Consider the following 21,458-nt stretch of genomic DNA (forward strand, 5'->3'; position numbering starts at 1 on the left):
AAGAAGCCTTTCTGTTAATGTGTGAGAAAGGAATTGAGATTCATGTATCAGACTCCAATGAGAAATGTTTTGCCGTGACTTTGAATCCAACTGTATCTGACATGTCTCCTGTTGTGTTTCAGACCCTGTTCAAAGAGAAAACGGCCTTCAGTGTTTCACCTGTGAAAACTATGGCAGTTCCGTCTGTAACAAGACAGTACAATGTTTGGGAATCGAGGACCGCTGCTTCAGTGGGATTGGTGAGTCCTCATATTGCATATTGATCACTACAACTATTCATTGTAATCTCCTGTTTCTGACATCCCTTGAGACTGCAGTCTAGGTTAACATTATTGTGTCTTCCACAGGGGGAGGTGTAAGAATAGATGGCTGTGTCTCAAGGAACCTGTGTGAAGCTGGTAACGCGGCTGAGAACGGATTAACCAATGTAACATGTTGTGAAGGCAGCTTCTGTAATTCAGCAAGGACCGTCACAATTGAAGAAGGTCATACATTTCACTCAATTGCTGTATAATATTATTTTCACTGCTATTTTAAGCCAGTACTGTGTGAGGAATCAACTGGATTTGAAATATTGATGTTTTGAATATAATGGTGTGGCTTAAATCAAAGATGGCTACCAATATCCATCTTTAGAAATATAAATAAGAAATTGGTCTGGTTTCTTGACACTCGAATCAATTATGTCCTTGTTCAGCTTGTCATCAATATTTGACGATAAATGTTTTTTCTTGGTGCAGGTGGAGCTCTTGAGTGTTACGACAGCTTCAACAGAATAACAACCTGTCAGCCTAATGCATCCTGTAGATCAGTTGCCATAAGACGTAAGTGTAAACATTTTATGTTGTGTCCTATAACTTTTTTCTGAGATTTCTCAATAGCAGTTGTTGCTATTTTTATTTTTATTTATTAACATTTATAATCACACATTGATTTTCAGTCGCCGGAAGTGGACCCTCTAGGGACAGGGGTTGTTCGCCGCCAGGCTGCTTGAATCAGACAATTTCATACAGCGTTGGCTTCAGTTACTTCATCCAGACTACTCACTGCTGCAACACAGATCTGTGCAACAACCAAGATCTGCCCTGTAAGTAAAGCAAGAAGCCTTTGTTTTAATGTGTGAGAAAGGAATTGAGATTCACGTATCAGACTCCAATGAGAAATGGGAAATGTTTTGCCGTGACTTTGAATCCTACTGTTTCTGACATGTCTCCTGATGTGTTTCAGACCCTGATGCAAATGAAAACGGCCTTCAGTGTTTCGCCTGTGAAGACTATGGCAGTTCCGTCTGTAACAAGACAGTACAATGTGTGGGAATCGAGGACCGCTGCATGAGTGGGAGAAGTGAGTCCTCATATTGCATATTGATCACTACAACTATTCATCGTAATTTCCTGTTTCTGACATCCCTTGAGACTGCAGTCTAGGTTAACATTATTGTGTCTTCCACAGCGGGAGATGGTGTAAGATTTGTTGGCTGTGTCTCAAGGAACCTGTGTGAAGCTGGTAACGCGGCTAAGATCGGATTCACCAATGTAACATGTTGTGAAGGCAGCTTCTGTAATTCAGCAAGGACCGTCACAATTGAAGAAGGTCATACATTTCACTCAATTGCTGTATAATATTATTTTCACTGCTATTTTAAGCCAGTACTGTGTGAGGAATCAACTGGATTTGAAATATTGATGTTTTGAATATAATGGTGTGGCTTAAATCAAAGATGGCTACCAATATCCATCTTTAGAAATATAAATAAGAAATTGGTCTGGTTTCTTGACACTCGAATCAATTATGTCCTTGTTCAGCTTGTCATCAATATTTGACGATAAATGTTTTTTCTTGGTGCAGGTGGAGCTCTTGAGTGTTACGACAGCTTCAACAGAATAACAACCTGTCAGCCTAATGCATCCTGTAGATCAGTTGCCATAAGACGTAAGTGTAAACATTTTATGTTGTGTCCTATAACTTTTTTCTGAGATTTCTCAATAGCAGTTGTTGCTATTTTTATTTTTATTTATTAACATTTATAATCACACATTGATTTTCAGTCGCCGGAAGTGGACCCTCTAGGGACAGGGGTTGTTCGCCGCCAGGCTGCTTGAATCAGACAATTTCATACAGCGTTGGCTTCAGTTACTTCATCCAGACTACTCACTGCTGCAACACAGATCTCTGCAACAACCAAGATCTGCCCTGTAAGTAAAGCAAGAAGCCTTTGTTTTAATGTGTGAGAAAGGAATTGAGATTCACGTATCAGACTCCAATGAGAAATGGGAAATGTTTTGCCGTGACTTTGAATCCTACTGTTTCTGACATGTCTCCTGATGTGTTTCAGACCCTGATGCAAATGAAAACGGCCTTCAGTGTTTCGCCTGTGAAGACTATGGCAGTTCCGTCTGTAACAAGACAGTACAATGTGTGGGAATCGAGGACCGCTGCATGAGTGGGAGAAGTGAGTCCTCATATTGCATATTGATCACTACAACTATTCATCGTAATTTCCTGTTTCTGACATCCCTTGAGACTGCAGTCTAGGTTAACATTATTGTGTCTTCCACAGCGGGAGATGGTGTAAGATTTGTTGGCTGTGTCTCAAGGAACCTGTGTGAAGCTGGTAACGCGGCTAAGATCGGATTCACCAATGTAACATGTTGTGAAAGTAGCTTCTGTAATTCAGCAAGGACCGTCACAATTGAAGAAGGTCTTACATTTCACTCAATTGCTGTATAATATTATTTTCACTGCTATTTTAAGCCAGTACTGTGTGAGGAATCAACTGGATTTGAAATATTGATGTTTTGAATATAATGGTGTGGCTTAAATCAAAGATGGCTACCAATATCCATCTTTAGAAATATAAATAAGAAATTGGTCTGGTTTCTTGACACTCGAATCAATTATGTCCTTGTTCAGCTTGTCATCAATATTTGACGATAAATGTTTTTTCTTGGTGCAGGTGGAGCTCTTGAGTGTTACGACAGCTTCAACAGAATAACAACCTGTCAGCCTAATGCATCCTGTAGATCAGTTGCCATAAGACGTAAGTGTAAACATTTTATGTTGTGTCCTATAACTTTTTTCTGAGATTTCTCAATAGCAGTTGTTGCTATTTTTATTTTTATTTATTAACATTTATAATCACACATTGATTTTCAGTCGCCGGAAGTGGACCCTCTAGGGACAGGGGTTGTTCGCCGCCAGGCTGCTTGAATCAGACAATTTCATACAGCGTTGGCTTCAGTTACTTCATCCAGACTACTCACTGCTGCAACACAGATCTCTGCAACAACCAAGATCTGCCCTGTAAGTAAAGCAAGAAGCCTTTGTTTTAATGTGTGAGAAAGGAATTGAGATTCACGTATCAGACTCCAATGAGAAATGGGAAATGTTTTGCCGTGACTTTGAATCCTACTGTTTCTGACATGTCTCCTGATGTGTTTCAGACCCTGATGCAAATGAAAACGGCCTTCAGTGTTTCGCCTGTGAAGACTATGGCAGTTCCGTCTGTAACAAGACAGTACAATGTGTGGGAATCGAGGACCGCTGCATGAGTGGGAGAAGTGAGTCCTCATATTGCATATTGATCACTACAACTATTCATCGTAATTTCCTGTTTCTGACATCCCTTGAGACTGCAGTCTAGGTTAACATTATTGTGTCTTCCACAGCGGGAGATGGTGTAAGATTTGTTGGCTGTGTCTCAAGGAACCTGTGTGAAGCTGGTAACGCGGCTAAGATCGGATTCACCAATGTAACATGTTGTGAAAGTAGCTTCTGTAATTCAGCAAGGACCGTCACAATTGAAGAAGGTCTTACATTTCACTCAATTGCTGTATAATATTATTTTCACTGCTATTTTAAGCCAGTACTGTGTGAGGAATCAACTGGATTTGAAATATTGATGTTTTGAATATAATGGTGTGGCTTAAATCAAAGATGGCTACCAATATCCATCTTTAGAAATATAAATAAGAAATTGGTCTGGTTTCTTGACACTCGAATCAATTATGTCATTGTTCAGCTTGTCATCAATATTTGACGATAAATGTTTTTTCTTGGTGCAGGTGGAGCTCTTGAGTGTTACGATGACATTACCAGTACAACAACCTGTGAGCCCAATGCATCCTGTATAACAACTGCCAGTAGATGTAAGTGTAAACATTTTGTGTTGTCCTATAACTTTTTTCTGAGATTTCTCAATAGCATTTGTTGCTATTTTTATTTTTATTTATTAAGATTTGTAATCACACATTGATTTTCAGTCAAAGGAGCAACCGCTAGGTCCAGGGGTTGTTCGCCGCCAGGCTGCTTGAATCAGACAATTTCATACAACTTTGGTTTCAGTAACCTCATCCAGACTACTCACTGCTGCAACACAGATCTCTGCAACAACCAAGATCTGCCCTGTAAGTAAAGCAAGAAGCATTTGTGTTAATGTGTGAGAAAGGAATTGAGATTCATGTATCAGACTCCAATGAGAAATGGGAAATGTTTTGCCGTGACTTTGAATCCTACTGGCCCTCATATATCAAACTTGCATGGAAACTGGTGCAGATTCTGGCGCTAATACCTCCCTACGCCAGGTATCGCGTGGGATTTATCAAACAGTCGTATCTCGCCAATCTCAGCGTACGCCAGGCCATTATTGATAAATGCAGCGGCTGAAAACGATCGTACCACGCCCCTATATTTTCTCTGTTTAGAGGCCTCGCCCAGAGGTTTTACAACATGGATATGCGAATTACAGCACAGAAGAGGAACTTCTCTGAAGTAGAAATTGACAGAATAACAGCGAAAGTAGAAAAAAAAGAGTTTCATTTCGGAGCATTACAAGCGGCATCAAAGAAGTTAAGTTAAGTTATCTTTATTTGTCAGTTGACGAGGCACATTGAAATTCATCTTTTCGCATATCCCCTCTCAAGTTACCACACTTCGGAGGGGGTCAGAGCGCAGGGTCAGCCACAGTACAGCGCCCCTGGAGCAGTTTTGGGGTTAAGTGTCTTGCTCAAGGACACAATGGTAGAGATGGTGGGCACCGTAGACACAATACCAGCCTCTGCTAGTTTTACAACTAACACCCTCCTGTCTGGTGCCGGGGATCGAACCAGCGACCTCATGGTTACTGGTCGGCCACCTTACCTCTAGGCCATCCTACCACCCAGAACGACAGATGGCAGCAGTTAGGAAGGAAATAACTGCTGCGGTCAACAGCGTTGGTGTTGACAACAAACGATCTCCAGCTGAGGATTTTGCATTTTAGGTTTACATCAGTAGGCTATTGCTCAAATGCTATAAAACAGCATGTAGGCCTACAATTATATGTCGCCATTTCCAGAGCCGGCCCGAGGCATAAGCGAACTAAGCTGCCGCTTAGGGCCCCCGACTGCCTGGGGGGCCGCCTAAAAAAAATATTTTTTTTTTTTTTTTAGTTTTTTTTTTTTTAGTTTGTGTGTTTGATATTAAAAAAGGAATAAAATGTTTTGGTCTAGATAATTAATAGCCTAAAAATGTAATCAGTTCATCTCGGAGGAAATCCGAAATTATCTGATCATGTCACGTTCACATCCATGCACAGTGTGTATTGAGTTTATTTAAAAACAATTGGAAATGGGGCTGCCCTCAGTTGCCCATGCCCATGTATAGTATATAGCCTATGTCAGCCTTGTCTGTGGAAAAAAAGATACAGTAGCTGGATAACAGAGTTCTTCTGCGTCGTTCCTCACACTGCATTTAAATGCATTCACTATATTACAGAGAAATATGTCCCGTAAAAGAAAAAGAGCTCCAAGCCCAACCCATAATATTTTATTTTATATTAATATTTTTATGGAAAATCCATGTGTCCTTCTTCAATAGCTTCTAATTCATCTGACCCAGTGTCTCCAAATTATTTGTTCACACAAGATTTCTCAGATTTAGCCTCTTAATTTTCCTCTCAAAGTGCACCAGATTCATGCATTTCACTTTAAAAAGGTTAAAAAAATCTCCCGGGGGGGCATACCCCCGGACCCCGACCTAAGGGCTCTGGACGGTTCATAACGTATCAGCATATCAGTAATGTATTTTGGCCCTAAACCATTTAGTGCTTTATAAACCAACATCAGTATTTTGAAATCAATTCTTTGAGTGACAGGAAGCCAGTGTAAAGATCTCAGAACTGGGGTAATGTGATCCACTTTTTTGGTCCTAGTGAGGACTCGAGCAGCAGCGTTCTGAATTAGCTGAAGCTGTCTGATAGATTTTTTTGGAAGGCCAGCAAGGACACTGTTACAGTAGTCAAGTCTACTAAAGATAAATGCATGGATAAGTGCACACCTATCTCATGGCTTAACCACAGCCTGCTAGGGTTGCTGGACGGGTCCCGGGATTTCGGGATTCCCGTGAAATGAGTCAGTCCGGGAGTACCGGAAATTGGCCGCGGGACCCGTCCTCCCGTTTTTTTTTATTTTTTTCGTTTTTTTTGAGGGGGGATATTTTTTTTAATAAGCTAAAATGAATAAAACAAAGGCTACACAATATTTTGTGTGAAATGTATTTTTTAGACAGGCAGGCATACGAAAATACCAAAATCAAGGGGTCGGTTGTCACACACTATGGGGTTGTTTGTCACAATGTTATCTTAATGGGAAAAATCTTAAAAAGAAGGCAAGGAGGCAGAACCAAATTTGAATGTTTAATTGCATTGTCAAGTTGACAAATAGGCCTACATAACGTTCTGTAGCCTTGGCAGCTGGTCTAGTTTGGGATGCACTGGGTTGTTTTGATTTTGTTGCCCTTTTTTCTTTTGCTTGCTAGCTGCCTTTTCCTGCTCTATTCTTTCCTTCTCTGGGGTGTCAGTGAGGATACAGCTTGACAATTTCTTTCGTTATTGGGTTCCTTTTCTGGCTGCAGCCTTGAGATAACATGTGACAACCAACCCCCCCAAAAATTTGACGACCAACCCCAACTTGAATTTCTTGCTAGCATCAAGGCCAACAACCATCTGACAACTAATTAGCTTGCTAACCACAATCTAAACTATAGTTTACCCTTCACACTTTCTGAGGGTAACAAGTGTTTTGTTATAAACCCATTGTGTAAAAGCCTAGAAGAAAAATACTGAGAAGCAAAATATTTTGAATTTGACATGAAAAACACAAAACATCCTCTCACCTGAAATGCAGCTGTCTTCCTCCAAGGAAGTCTATGTATGTGACCTCTGATCCCAATTCTGGACCTTTTTTATATCAACATTTCAGAGCTAGCGCGCTCTGGTGGCGAGATATAACGAATGTGACATCCAACCCATGTGACAAATTACCCCGTTCTCCCCTACCAGTTTTTTTAGGAAAACAAAAATAAATGAAAATCAGAAGTTTGCTTCAATAGATACACATTTTGTATATTTTATTGAAAACATTTCCAAATGTAGTATTTATCTGAGTAAATATTCTATAATTGTAATACAGAAATCAATTCCTGTAATGTTGTCATTTACTGTAAGGAAAGGCAAATCTAAGCTGTTTGTTTACTGGAAAATTCGTATTACAGATGCACCTTTAGATTTTTGCAGATTGGGTTGCACTCTCAACCCTGCCTCTCTCAATGCGAGACCATGATTCACAACAGGGTCTATCAGTGTTGCCCTTACTGTATTTCATCAGACATTACAGCTCTATGTCTTCTAGGTCTTCCTCCACACATCCACACTCTCACTGCCACACTTCTACCTCCAACAACCTGTCTTCCTGGGTCCATTTCCAAAAAAATATATATTTTTGAGCTTTCCCTTTTTACTGTATATATGTTCACTAACAAGTCTAAAACAAGACATCTTAGTGTTTGAGTTGAAATTGCAATCCGCAGTGTTTGAAAGGGATTAATTCTGTTTTGAATGTGTGGTTTACAGTTGTGGCAGCAGTGTGTTAGCATTTGAAAAAAGTGCTGGAAATCCACATTGTTGTGCAGGCTGTAGGGTTGCTGAAATTTCCCGAAATGGCCCCTTTTCAAATCCCGGGATTTCAGAGCTCCTCCCGGGATTTCCCGTTGAAACCATTATTGCCCTTTAATACTACTTTAATGGGACTAAATCAATGCCAATAGATAAATAAATGCAGCAGAACAAGGCTACATCACGTTTTATTTCTACTTAAATAACATGAAGAAAAGCCATTCAAATTAGGCAAAATATTTTCCAGAAGTTAAATAGGCCTATTGAAAACGGTGTTTTTATGAAGAAAATACGAAAAATGTTTCACAGAGGTTCAATATCAAAACATGGCCAAAAAACGGTGTTTGGCGAACAAATGTATTTCAAACAATCTATTTTTATTTCTATGAACGAAATCAGTTTAAATTGAATATTTTCCAAAGGATAGGCAAATAACAAAAAATGCACTACCGATTGCTCTTAACGTGAAATAAGACATGACAGAACTAACAGCCTATTCAAACTGACACGCTAAGCAAGATTACTTTCCAGCTTTCCTTTCTTTTACTTTCATGAAGTGTGACTTCAAGAAACACTGCTCAGCCTGTTTCTGAGCTTTGTCACGAACTGACCGCACACCGAGAACGCTCTTTCTTCCACGGACGTCGGCTGTATGGTGGAAAGTGCTGAGTAGAGCTGCTGCAGGTGTTTGGGTCGCTCTTTCGTTGCCCCGAAGAGCGCAAACTCGTTTGAAATTATTTTGTGGAGGTCATTCCCATACCTCTGGTCTGGCTCGGGACATTGCATGCAGTCATTAGCCTCGTTCGACTTGGAGCCGTCTTGCTCAGACCTGCGCAACTATGAAGCCCGTCTTGCTGAGCGCACAACAAAAATGCTGTGCGCTCAGCAAGCCGAGCGTCATAATTGCGCAGGTCTGAGCAAGACGGCGACATCTCTAACGAGGCTAATGACTGCCTGCTGCAGATGTGCAGTAAAGCTCTGGGTCATCGTCTGCTCGCTTGGCTCTGGCTGATACGCATATTCTTGGGTATCATCAGACTCTTCCTCGGACACAGCACTTTCAGTATTGTAGAGGCGCTGGTATTTCGTATGCCTGCCTGTCTAAAAAATACATTTCACACAAAATATTGTGTAGCCTTTGTTTTATTCATTTTAGCTTATTAAAAAAAATATCCCCCCTCAAAAAAAACGAAAAAAATAATAAAAAACGGGAGGACGGGTCCCGCGGCCAATTTCCGGTAGGGCTGCACGATATTGCCCAAAATGATTATCACGATTATTTTGGTCAATATTGATATCACGATATTTTACCACGATTATTCAGTAATTGTAGTGAGTAAAATATTTTTATTGGATTGTCACGTAAACATAACAGCGCTTTCATATCCATGTGATCGGCTATGCAATATTACTGATAATGTACATATATTTGCATAAATATAATAAATATTTACCTGAAGTCAATGCATTTCCACAAAGAAAATATAAATCAAAATATTGCACCAAAACTTTACTCAAAATCAAATCAACAGAGCACTGCTTTAACTTTTCCTTGTGCTACATTTCTGTTGAATAACACATCTTTGTTTCCTCACCTGACCTCATTGCATCTCCTAAAAGCAAAAATATAAAATATTTTACTCCATTCATTGTACCTGCATGATGGATGTGTATAAAACTTGATTTTGAACTAAATAAAATTGTGCCCACAATGTATAACTAAAATAAGTAGGCTATATTATGAGCTGCGCCCTGTCAAAATAAATCACAACCTATATGGCTCTACTATGTCGGAATTTAATTTGAAAGGACGGAGACGGGAAGTGGCAGGTAACACTCAGCAACACGTTAGTTAAATGTTGCTGCCTCTCATGCCTTTACTCCCAACGCGAGGTTTCATCTTCGCTTCAGGTCGTGTGTACGCTGAGGCACTGACTGTATGGAGTTATTAGCAACCCTGGGAGCTTGTCTAATAACTGGAATAGTCATTGCAAACCCACTAGGTTCTTATGTAATGAAAACGTAGTTCAATACGCCAGCAAATAGGAACGACCAAGGATACGAACTAGCAACGGTGGAATAGTCTACTCGCCCAGCTAGACTGCTTCAGCTGACTGAAGGCTCCGGCTCAGCTGTTAGTCACAGAGCTACTGTTTTGCTAACACAACTCAAGACTCGCACACTGTACAAACAGTAAATGTAATCGGCCAACATGCTTAACCAGAGCTCCATCTAGCTAACAAAGCATTATTCCCCAAAATCTATAACAATTCACGGAGAAAATGACTGCCGAACATTTACATGGCGGGCTGCAGCCTGAAGCAAAACGTACTCACGTCGTCTTGCTGGAGTCCTGTCGGACATTAACCATGACTCCTGTGTTCCCTGCTCTCCTGATACATGCAAAGACGTGTTGAAAAAGTATTCCATTGTTTTCTGAACGAGTAGCCCTGTTTGTGGACGTCTAGCCATCAAAACTATGACGTAGGTCCTTAGGTGACCCGTTCGCTATACATTATACTCTTGACAGCGGTCTGTCTGGCTGGATAACAGACCTGGCAAAGTGTCATGTAATAATGGGTTATAAATCCGGTCCCACACAAAAAAAGAGACTAACAAGGGGATGTATGTGATTTCACAAGCGCAGATGTCTGCTCTCGCTCGCGCGATAAGCAGCAGCAGCTTGCTTGCTTCTTCGCGCGGCTCTTGGAGTGCTTTCTGTCTATGCGGGCAGAAAATTGTTCACACTTTGGGGGCGGAGCCACTGGACTTTGATTGACAGCTCTCGGGGAACCTGGGGTTGCCAGGTTGGAGCATGAACAGGCACATGATCAGCGAGTGGTTTGAGGAGGGATTGATTTGCTTCGCAGCTGAGCACACATTTACAATATCGCACATTCATGTACACGTCATCGTGGGAAGCCAATATCGTCATCGCGATGAAAATTCGATATATTGTGCAGCCCTAATTTCCGGTACTCCCGGACTGACTCATTTCACGGGAATCCCGAAATCCCGGGACCCGTCCAGCAACCCTAGCAGGCTGTGGTTAAGCCATGAGATAGGTGTGCACTTATCCATGCATTTATCTTTAGTAGACTTGACTACTGTAACAGTGTCCTTGCTGGCCTTCCAAAAAAATCTATCAGACAGCTTCAGCTAATTCAGAACGCTGCTGCTCGAGTCCTCACTAGGACCAAAAAAGTGGATCACATTACCCCAGTTCTGAGATCTTTACACTGGCTTCCTGTCACTCAAAGAATTGATTTCAAAATACTGATGTTGGTTTATAAAGCACTAAATGGTTTAGGGCCAAAATACATTACTGATATGCTGATACGTTATGAACCGTCCAGAGCCCTTAGGTCGTCTGGGACAGGTCTACTTACAGTTCCTAGAGTTAGGACTAAACAAGGAGAAGCAGCTTTTAGTTATTATGCACCAAAAATCTGGAACAAACTCCCAGAGAACTTGAGGTCTGCTGCAACTCTCAGTTCTTTTAAATCGAGTCTGAAGACTTTTTTGTTTCCATTTTAACCTGCAATTTTTATTTTATTTGCTTCTTTTATTTGCTTTTAAATGTTTTATAATGTGTTTCCATTTTAACCTGCAATTTTTATTTTATTTGCTTCTTTTATTCGATTTTAAATGTTTTATAATGTATTTTATGTATTCTAATCTTGCCCCTGTAAAGCACTTTGAGTGGCCTTGTGTCTGAATTGTGCTATATAAATAAACTTGCCTTGCCTTGCCTTGCCTAGAGTTTTGAAAATTGTGTTTAAGCAATGAAAAACGAGCTACAGTTTGGTCCGAATGAACCGCTGCTGTGCATACTGTTGTTAGAGTTTTGCACTTGTCGTTCCAGTTGTGCCCACTGTGGTTTAGCAATCGCAAAAAACTGTAATATCTTTATTTCGGTCTGAGCAAACACTGCATTTGTATTATCTTCTAATAATTGTCCAACAAAGTCATCGGCTACCCGGCACAGCCTGCACTGCGAGTCCATGCTGTTTACAAACTTGCGTACACGAGCTGAGAGCTGGCGTGGGATTTGAGTGTATCCTACGATCACGTCCATATTGATAAATGCCGAGGTTTGCGTGGAAATGTGCGTACACCCACTTTTCTGGTCTACGCACGGTTGATAAATGAGGGCCACTGTATCTGACATGTCTCCTGTTGTGTTTCAGACCCTGATGTTCGAAGAGAAAACGGCCTTCAGTGTTTCACCTGTGAAAACCCTCTCAGTCCCGTCTGTGACAGGACAGTAGGATGTGAGGGAATCGAGGACCGCTGCTTCAGTGGGAGAAGTGAGTCCTCATGCTGCATATTGATCACTACAACCATTCATCGTAATCCCCTGTTTCTGACATCCATTAAGACTGCAGTCTAGGTTAACATTATTGTGTCTTCCACAGAGAGAGAAGGTGTAAGATTTGTTGGCTGTGTCTCAAGGAACATCTGTGAAGCTGGTAACACGGCTGGGATCGGATTCACCAATGTAACATGTTGTGAAGGCAGCTTCTGTAATTCAGCAAGGACCGTCACAATTGAAGAAGGTCATACATTTCACTCAATTGCTGTATAATATTATTTTCACTTCTATTTTAAGCCAGTACTGTGTGAGGAATCAACTGGATTTGAAATATTGATGTTTTGAATATAATGGTGTGGCTTAAATCAAAGATGGCTACCAATATCCATCTTTAGAAATATAAATAAGAAATTGGTCTGGTTTCTTGACACTCGTAGTGCAGTTGGAGCTCTTCAGTGTTACTACAGCTCAAACAGAACAATAACAGAATGAGAAATGGGAAATGTTTTGCCGTGACTTTGAATCCTACTGTATCAGACATGTCTCCTGTTGTGTTTCAGTCCCTGATGTTCAAAAAGAAAAAGGCCTTGAGTGTTTCGCCAACTGTGAAGACGATAACAGTCTTGTCTGTAACGAGACAGTACAATGTGTGGGAATCCAGGACCGCTGCATCAGTGGGATTGGTGAGTCCTCATGCTGCTTATTGATCACTACAACCATTCATCGTAACCTCCTGTTTCTGACATCCCTTAAGACTGCTGTCAAGTTAAACATTATTGTGTCTTCCACAGCGGGAGAAGGTGTAAGAAGAGATGGCTGTGTCGCAAGGAACATCTGTGAAGCTAACGTGGCTCAGAACGGATCTACCAATGTAACATGTTGTGAAAGCAGCTTCTGTAATTCAGCCTGGACCGTCAAACTGAATGTTGTTCTTCTTTTGCTCGGACTCATTTTGCCAATTGCCTTAGGAACTTAGAGCAGGGCAAACTAAAGCTTGAAAAGATGAACAAATTAGTGGATTAGATCGTCTGCTACATATATTTGCAGTTTTTCTAGTCATGTTGATGAATTAAGTCAAATATTCACTCTTCTTTTAGCTCTGCTTTGGTCTACTGAGAACAATATCTAGCTCTTTATATGATCCACTTTCTACACTATGCCTGTGTGCATGCTCATCCTGTATTAGTTGAATGTAACGTAATGTGCCATACTTTAAATCAAATATTTTGGATGAAAACTGAATACTGAGCGTTCTGTCTTTGATACTGTAACATGTTTTCACCACCATAATAAAACTTTCCTTAAGCATGTTGAGTTTAGATGGTTCCTGGTTAGTCTGCCTCGTTCTCAAATAATGAATTTAAGATTCATAATTCATTTATATATTTTCGACAGGTAGCGGATCGTGTAAGGAAAAATAATTCCAATATCATATGATGTTATAGCCAACCATATGTTAATTACATTTACTCGTATATAATCAATTGAACAATCGATACATTCATAACATGTGATCTAAAATGTTCTCATTTCAGGCCCTTGAGCAGGGACAGTTGGAAGGGAGGGAAAGAGCACACAACTTCTTGTAAGTTTTATAGATGTTTTCCCAGAAAAGGCCAGAGAAGGGACAGATGTATCTATCTTAGGCAAAGGCCTAGTGTTAAACACCTTACCTAGCTGACCAAGCCATAGATACAAGTTACATTCAAGGCCAGGAGCGTAATTCTACGTCGGCATAGTGCAGGTCGAAAGCGAGGAAGAAGAGGATTGGACGAGAAGATAGAAGACAACACGATAGACCAATCATTAGACTTTGTCAAGATATGTTAAAAAGCCTTGCTGTCGAGAAGGCTCATTACTTTTTTTGACTTTTTCATCTGTCTCTGACTCCTGCATACGCTGTCCTGTGATCTCACTTCATTAAACAACAACTAAGAACTCTGAAACTTTTTCCAGTCATCTTTTATTTTTTACCTTCCATACATCCGAACAAAAGAACACGAGATATTATAGTTTTTAATAATCGTGAGGAGAGATATTCACTGATTTTGACAAAAAGGGATTTTGAAGCAAGCGTTCTCCAGAATCACAGGCTCCACCTTCAAAGGTGAAGTGAGCGATATATTTATGTTAATATAAGTGTTAAATCGCTCTGTATTCCTACAGTGATCACTTATATAGTGTGCAGGTTTCATAACACAGGTCTCTCAGTCACCCGCTCTGCATGTAATCAGCAAATAAACTTTTTGAGTATCCGACACCTGATATACAGTAGGCCTACAATCAGAAGAGAGAACGCTACAAACCGGCACCCATCTCACTGCCGGTGCACGTGCAGAGCGACAGATGGGTGAATGTGTATGCGCCTACAATGGCGGAGCAGATAAAAATCCTTCCCAATGTCTGTTTTGATGGTTTTTATAATTTTTTATCACAATTATGGATCTGAGATGATGCCAGATAACTCGCTGCTTGAAGACCGCAATGCATTAATGTGGTGTTCCAGGGATCCAATTTTCCTGTGATTTAATTTTGTTTATTGAGATATGAGAATATAATTGAGAACATTTTCACCTCTCTGACACAACCAAAGTTATAGTGCTCATTTAAAATGGCTGGCAAAGCCCCTGATTGTTTTGTGTATTAGGTCCAAGGTAGAGAAAAAAATTAAGTTAAGACGGACATTTATTTTTCATTATCCTGAAAAATCAGGATATCCTCAATTGGTCTCTCGAGGATAAATAAAAGTTAAATGAAAAAATGAAAAATGAATTATGCATTTTAAGAAAAGAGACGAAATGACTCTAGAATAAAGTAGAAATACAATTTGGTGAATAAAAGATAAATACTGGTGTGTAGTTTGGAAATTGATAAGCGGTTGAAATGAAGCTGAGATGATGAGTATGGAAATGGGACCCTGCAAACACTAGTAAACAGTAAAAAGGGTTTGACTGTAGTTTACCAGCTGGGGGCAGCAAAGGCTTATATTGAGTTAACTGAGATTGGATCAACAGAGAAACTGCTCTCCCTAATGGACACTCAACGCAACTGTACATAACTGCAATTTTGTTTTGTTTTATTAATAATAATAAACTAAATAGAACTTGTCAAAACACACCCTGCGTTCCAATCCCCATACTTCCCTACTATTTAGTATGCCAGATGCAAGATTAGGGATGTCCCAATATGTGCACGTCAATTGAAGTATGCTGAAAATAAATGCCCAACTAACTCCAATAGCATTTTGGAGTATTCGTCTTTATTCTTGACATTTCTCGACATAATGAAAGAAAATCTTCCTTACCTGATTTTTTTTCTCTCCTGAGGCCCTAAAACTCTTCTGTACTTTAGTATGTAGTGTAGTAAAAAGAAAGAGTATGTGATTTGGAACGCAGGGACAGTTACAAAGTGCTCAAAAAAAATGCTCAAAAATGCTGAAGAAATGAATGGCCTTTACAGATTCTTAGAGAATTAGAAATGTTTATTGCTTATTGAATTCAATACTTTTTTAGACATCATGCCTTATGGAAGTATACAGTTACAAAAAAAAGAAAATAAATTCATACAAAAATAAATGGCTCGCAAAACGGTTTGTAAAATGACATCACTGTTCTTCATGAAAAATACAAATCAAAAGTGTGTCCAAACTATTTCATATAACGTACACTTTATCGTAACACTTTGAACATTAAAGGCCTACTTCACCAGTGGGAATATGAAGGTGTACTGAACTCTGAGATCCTATGTAGTATAAAAACATTTGTGACATCACTGTGACATCACAACTGTGCAAAATGTAGGGTTAGACATGCCCTGCGTTCCAATACCCGTTCAACATGCCCTCGTTCACTTGCCCTAGGCACTTGCCCTCGGGGGAATCCCCGCCGCCATCTTAAGTGTCGTTCCAATTGTCATGACATTACCATTTCTGTACCTATGTACACAAGCATAGTGAAGAAAGTGGATCATATAAAGAACTAGATATTGTTCTCAGGACACCAAAGCAGAGGTAAAAGAGGAGTGAATACTTGACTGCATTCAACATGTGACACAAACATCAATAGAAACAATTCTCCTATTTGGTGGATGTGTAGCAGACGATCTAATCAATTCCTTTTTTTGCTGTTCAAGCTTTAGTTTGCCCTGCACTTTGTTCTAACAGGCAAAAGGCAAAATGAGTCCAAGCAAGAGAAGAACAACATTCAGTTTGACGGTCCAGGCTGAATTACAGAAGCTGCTTTCACAACATTTTACATTGTCAAAGTGGATCCCCAGCGGATCGACAGCTTCACACATGTTCCTCGAGACACAGCCAACAAATGGTTTGCGATCGTGACCTCCTCCCTCTGTGGACGACACAATAATGTTAAACTAGACGGCAGCCTTCATGGATGTCAGAAACAGGAAATAATAATGAATAGTTGTAGTGATCAATATGCAGCATGAGGACCAGTGTTGCCACAGTTACCTTTAAAAAGCTACTAAGTTAGATTACAAGTTAAACTACTTTACAGGTTACAAAGAGGAAGATACTGTAAAGAGTAGGATGATATTATTTCACTTTCATCTCATTTGATGCCAATGTTTGTTGTCTGGTTAACAGCTCAAACATCAATTGAGCCGTTGTTGTATTTTTACCTAAAGCTGTAGTGCGTAACTTCTGTCGCACCATGAGTAATTCTGACTTTTGTCCAGTTTATCTGCGATATGAAATAACAACTGAAACATTTCTTGGGTTCTTCTTGGGATTTTTCCAGAGCTCCTGCACCAGTACCAGTTTGTAAACAATGATAAGAAATACAGAGAGTTTTGTGGAGCTGATATGCATAGTCAACTTTGTGTCAACTCGTTTGGCGATGGCTTGAATGTAAACAACATTCATTTATATGAAAAAGTTACATATAAGGCTTTTATGAAACTGTTAAGTCACAGATCAAATATTTCCCTGTTGATGTACTGTCACAGAAAATTCCACAGTAACTTGTTTCTGTTAAATTTTCCCTGTAACTTTCTCATTATTTGGACACAATTTACATTCTGTGTTGCATATGGGTGTAGAGCAATGTAACCTTAAAAATGTGACTTTCCCTGACTTTCACCTTTGCCTATAAAATCTAGCCAGCGGTGGTGGATATGGGGGAAACGCATGGGATTGGCGTTCCCAGAGTTAAAGCTCCACGCGCACCCCTGCACAGCCTCCCCCTGCCCCCTATTTTTTTAAGAAAATGTTGCATAGTCAACCTTTAACTACCATATTGTGTGTGTGTGTGTGTGTGTGAGTGTGTGTGTGTGTGTGTGTGTGTGTGTGTGTGTGTGTGTGTGTGTGTGTGTGTGTGTGTGTGTGTGTGTGTGTGTGTGTGTGTGTGTGTGTGTGTGTGTGTGTGTGTGTGTGTGTGTGTGTGTGTGTGTGTGTGTGTGTGTGTGTGTGCGTGTGTGCGTGTGTGCGTGAGTGCGTGAGTGCGTGCGTGAGTGCGTGCATGTGTGTGCACGTGCGTGCGTGTGCGTGTGTGCGCGTGTGTTAAAGCTTGTTTCACACTCAAATGTCCCAAAACAATTGATTGCGTTTCCCCAAAGACAACGATGACCCTAAATAACCGCTTGTGTCTCCATGTTAACCATGGCATGATGCTCGTGTTCTGAGAAAAAACTGAGGACGACAAGTTGTCTAGACAACCTAGGTAAGTGTGTCTGTAGGAGTATGTGGGCGTGAGTGTGTGTGTGTGTGTGTGTGTGTGTGTGTGTGTGTGTGTGTGTGTGTGTGTGTGTGTGTGTGTGTGTGTGTGTGTGTGTGTAGGGTTTGAAACTCCAAGGAAATTCTGTAGAAAATGTATCGCCCTATTTGTATAGGACCAAAAACCTGCTCATCCGCACACACTAAGGAATCGTTCTACAGAACTTCCTTGGAAGTGTCACCCACACCCACACACATGCACGCTCTCTCTCTCTCTCTTGGTTGTCCATCGATTTCGATGATGACGTCCACTTTTAACCTTTTCGTAAAAAAACATTTTAAATAAACAAAAACATACTTACTTACTTTACTTTCCCTAGCCTATCATATGGCTACCACAGCCCAAACAGCACAGCCACCTTCAACAGACCCAGGCTCTGTACAAACAAGCTCCAGGTAGTGTCAATGCCGATTCTACCTATCCTATCCTACTACAAGGCTATCACAGCCTAAAAACAGCAACGCACCTTCAACAGACCCAGGCTCTGTACAAACAAGCTCCAGGTAGTGTCAATGCCGATTCTACAGATCCTATCACATGGCTAACACAGCCTAAAAATAGCATAGCCACCTTCAACAGACCCAGGCTCCGTACTAGTAAGCTCCAGGTAGTGACACTGCCCATACTACCCATCCCCATTTTTCCACATCTATCTATGAGATTTAATGTGGCTATACAACCCAATCCTAGACCTACATAACCTCTGACAAGTAGGACATGTAAATGTGTCAGTGGACACTGTGGGCTCCACAGGAACTTTCCTCCTGTCCCTCTTCTGCTGTCTCCTGGCTGTTCTGTCCTCCTCCAGCCTACGGGTCCCCTCCTTACACACCTGCCGCCATGTGGTGCGGTCAGCAGCAGTAACTTCCAGATCCTCAGGGCTGATGTTACATTTCTTCAATGTGGTCTTCATCTGGTCCTTGTAGCGCTTCTTCTGCCCCCCAGCCGAGCGTTGGCCATGACTTAACTGGCCGTACAACACTCTGCGGGGCAGTCGGTCCTGAGGCATTCTCACCACATGTCCAAGCCATCTCAGCTGGTGCTGGGTGACCAGAGCCTCAATACTTCTACAGTTGGTCTTCGCGAAGATTTCAGAATGAGGAATATGATCACGCCAAGTGATGCCAAGGATACGCTGCAGACAGCGCATGTGAAAGTTCTCCAGGGACCTGAGGTGGCGGCTGTAAGTGGCCCAAGCCCCACAGCCATACAGCAGAGTGCTGATACAGACAGCATGGTACACAGACACCTTGGTGTGGAGGTTTAAGTCCTTGTTTTGAAAGACCCGGTGTCGCAGTCTACCAAAGGCAGCAGACGCTTGCCTGATGCGGTTCTGGACCTCTTCATCAATGCTGCAGTCATCGGAGAGCATACTCCCCAGGTATTTAAATGACGGTACCACTGATAGCTGTTCATCAGCAACAGTAAAGACAGGCACAGTGGAAGGGGGGCTGGCACTCCATTGACAAATAACCTCTGTTTTGGTGGTGTTGATGGTTAAACCCATCCTGCTGTATGCTCTGGCTGCAGCATTAAGGACAGACTGGAGCTCTTCTGGAGAGTTAGCAATAAAAGCGTAATCATCTGCATATTGCAGTTCAAGGACCCTTTCATCGAGCAGTTTGGTGGTAGCTTGGAATCTCCTGATATTAAAAAGGTTTCCATCCAGTCTGAAGTCTACATGCACACCACTGCTATTCTCAATCTCCTTATGGAGAAGCTGAGTAACACAGAGAAGGAATATGTTGAAGAGCACAGGTGCCAGCACACAGCCCTGCTTGACGTCTGTACGAACAGGGAAAGGAGCGGACTCTTTTCCTCCCATGGTCACTCTAGCAGTCATATCATCATGGAACTGACGGAGGATGTTAACAAATTTTTTGGGACAGCCAAACTTTAGGAGGATGTCCCACAGAAGTTCTCTCTGAACAGAGTCAAATGCTTTGGAGAGGTCGACAAAAGCTATAAAAACATCCTGATGTTGTTCCCGGCACTTCTCCTGAAGTTGCCGTGCTGTAAAGATCATGTCGACCGTACTCCTGCTTTTTCTGAAGCCACATTGTGATTCAGGCAGCATTGACTCTGTGATGTTACTGACCAATCTGTTCAACATCACCTTAGCCAGGACCTTACCAGCCACAGCCAGTAGTGAAATACCCCTACTATTGCCACAGATAGCCTTATCACCCTTGTTCTTATAAATTGTGACAATGTTGGCATCTTTCCATTGTTGAGGAACTTTCTCTTCAGTCCAGACTTCAGTTATATATTGATAAATAGTTTTGGTACATTGGAATCCTCCCTGCTTAAGGAGCTCAGCTGGGATCTTGTCATTTCCAGGAGACTTGTTGTTCCTGAGGGAACAGATAGCTGACTGAACCTCCGAAAAGCTTGGTGGCTGATTAAGAGTGTCAATTTGGGGGCGATCAGGCAATTCTTCTAAAACAGTGAGGTCCACATCAGCCTCCTGATTAAGGAGGCAATCAAAATGATCGGCCCACCTCAACAGAATATCATTTTGATCTTTCAAAAGTGTCAGACCGTCTGCTGACTTCAAAGGAGTAATAGAGCGATTTGTTGGGCCATATATAGTTTTCAAAGCATTGTAAAAATTATGCATGTCATTTATATTGGCATAATACTGAATTTCTTCAGCCTTTTTCACCCACCACTCGTTCTTTGCGATCCGAGTGGTCCTCTGAACTTCCTGCCTCGCTTTCTTCCATTGTTCCCTTGCAATACTGCAGGATGGATTTCTGAGGGCTTTACGATGCAATCTATGCATATTCTCAAGCATGTCATGGATGCTGTCAGAGTTTTCATCAAACCAATCTTGGTGATTCTTACTCTTAAAGCCGACTGTTTGGGCTGCTGCGTCATAGAGAGCAGAGCTAATGGAGGTCCACTTCTGCTCCAAAGTTTCTGACTTTACTGACAACTCCATGTCCTTCAGTTTCCCAGCAACAGAGCTACGGAAATAATTTCTGACATGTTCGTTCTGAAGGCGGGTGCAATTCAGCTGCCTCCTGTTACTTCCTTTTCGCCGCATGGGAGGGCAAACTGTCATGCGTATCTTAGCCACAATCATACGATGATCTGTCCAGCAGTCTGCACCCCTCATGGCACGGGTGATGATTACATCACTGATGTCACATCGTCTAACAATGACATAGTCAATCAGGTGCCAGTGTTTTGAGCGGGGGTGCATCCAAGAGGTTTTGTATTTATTCTTCTGTTGGAAAAGTGTATTTGTTATTGTTAAGTTGTGCTCAGAGCACAGAGTGAGTAGTCTCATTCCATTTGCATTAATCTGACCAATACCATGTTTGCCAAGTACTCCATCCCATACCCTGTCGTTCTGTCCCACTCGAGCATTAAAGTCCCCAAGCAAAAGAATCTTATCAGTCTTAGGGATCCGACCAAGAACTTCATCAAGGGACTGGTAAAACTTATCCTTGTCTGCATTCTCAGATGGGAGGGT

The 21,458-nt window shown here is 41.3% G+C and overlaps 1 protein-coding gene across 1 annotated transcript; it reads left to right on the top strand.

The window, feature by feature from the left end:
• Nucleotides 1-17: 17 nt before the first annotated feature.
• LOC307253944 (uncharacterized protein) lies at nt 18-14,035 on the top strand (the record flags this gene model as incomplete). Its single annotated transcript, XM_080032167.1, has 21 exons — nt 18-21; nt 123-239; nt 348-485; nt 741-824; nt 941-1,087; nt 1,228-1,344; nt 1,453-1,593; nt 1,849-1,932; nt 2,049-2,195; nt 2,336-2,452; nt 2,561-2,701; nt 2,957-3,040; nt 3,157-3,303; nt 3,444-3,560; nt 3,669-3,809; nt 4,065-4,148; nt 4,263-4,406; nt 12,121-12,240; nt 12,349-12,489; nt 12,806-12,928; nt 13,037-14,035. 21 exons carry the CDS (start codon nt 18-20, stop codon nt 13,219-13,221), a joined length of 2,523 nt encoding a protein of 840 aa, XP_079888293.1. The 3' UTR covers nt 13,222-14,035.
• Nucleotides 14,036-21,458: the final 7,423 nt, after the last annotated feature.

This window comes from Ammodytes marinus, assembly GCF_949987685.1.
Source record: "Ammodytes marinus genome assembly, chromosome: 8".
Classification (NCBI taxonomy): Eukaryota; Metazoa; Chordata; class Actinopteri; order Uranoscopiformes; family Ammodytidae; genus Ammodytes; species Ammodytes marinus.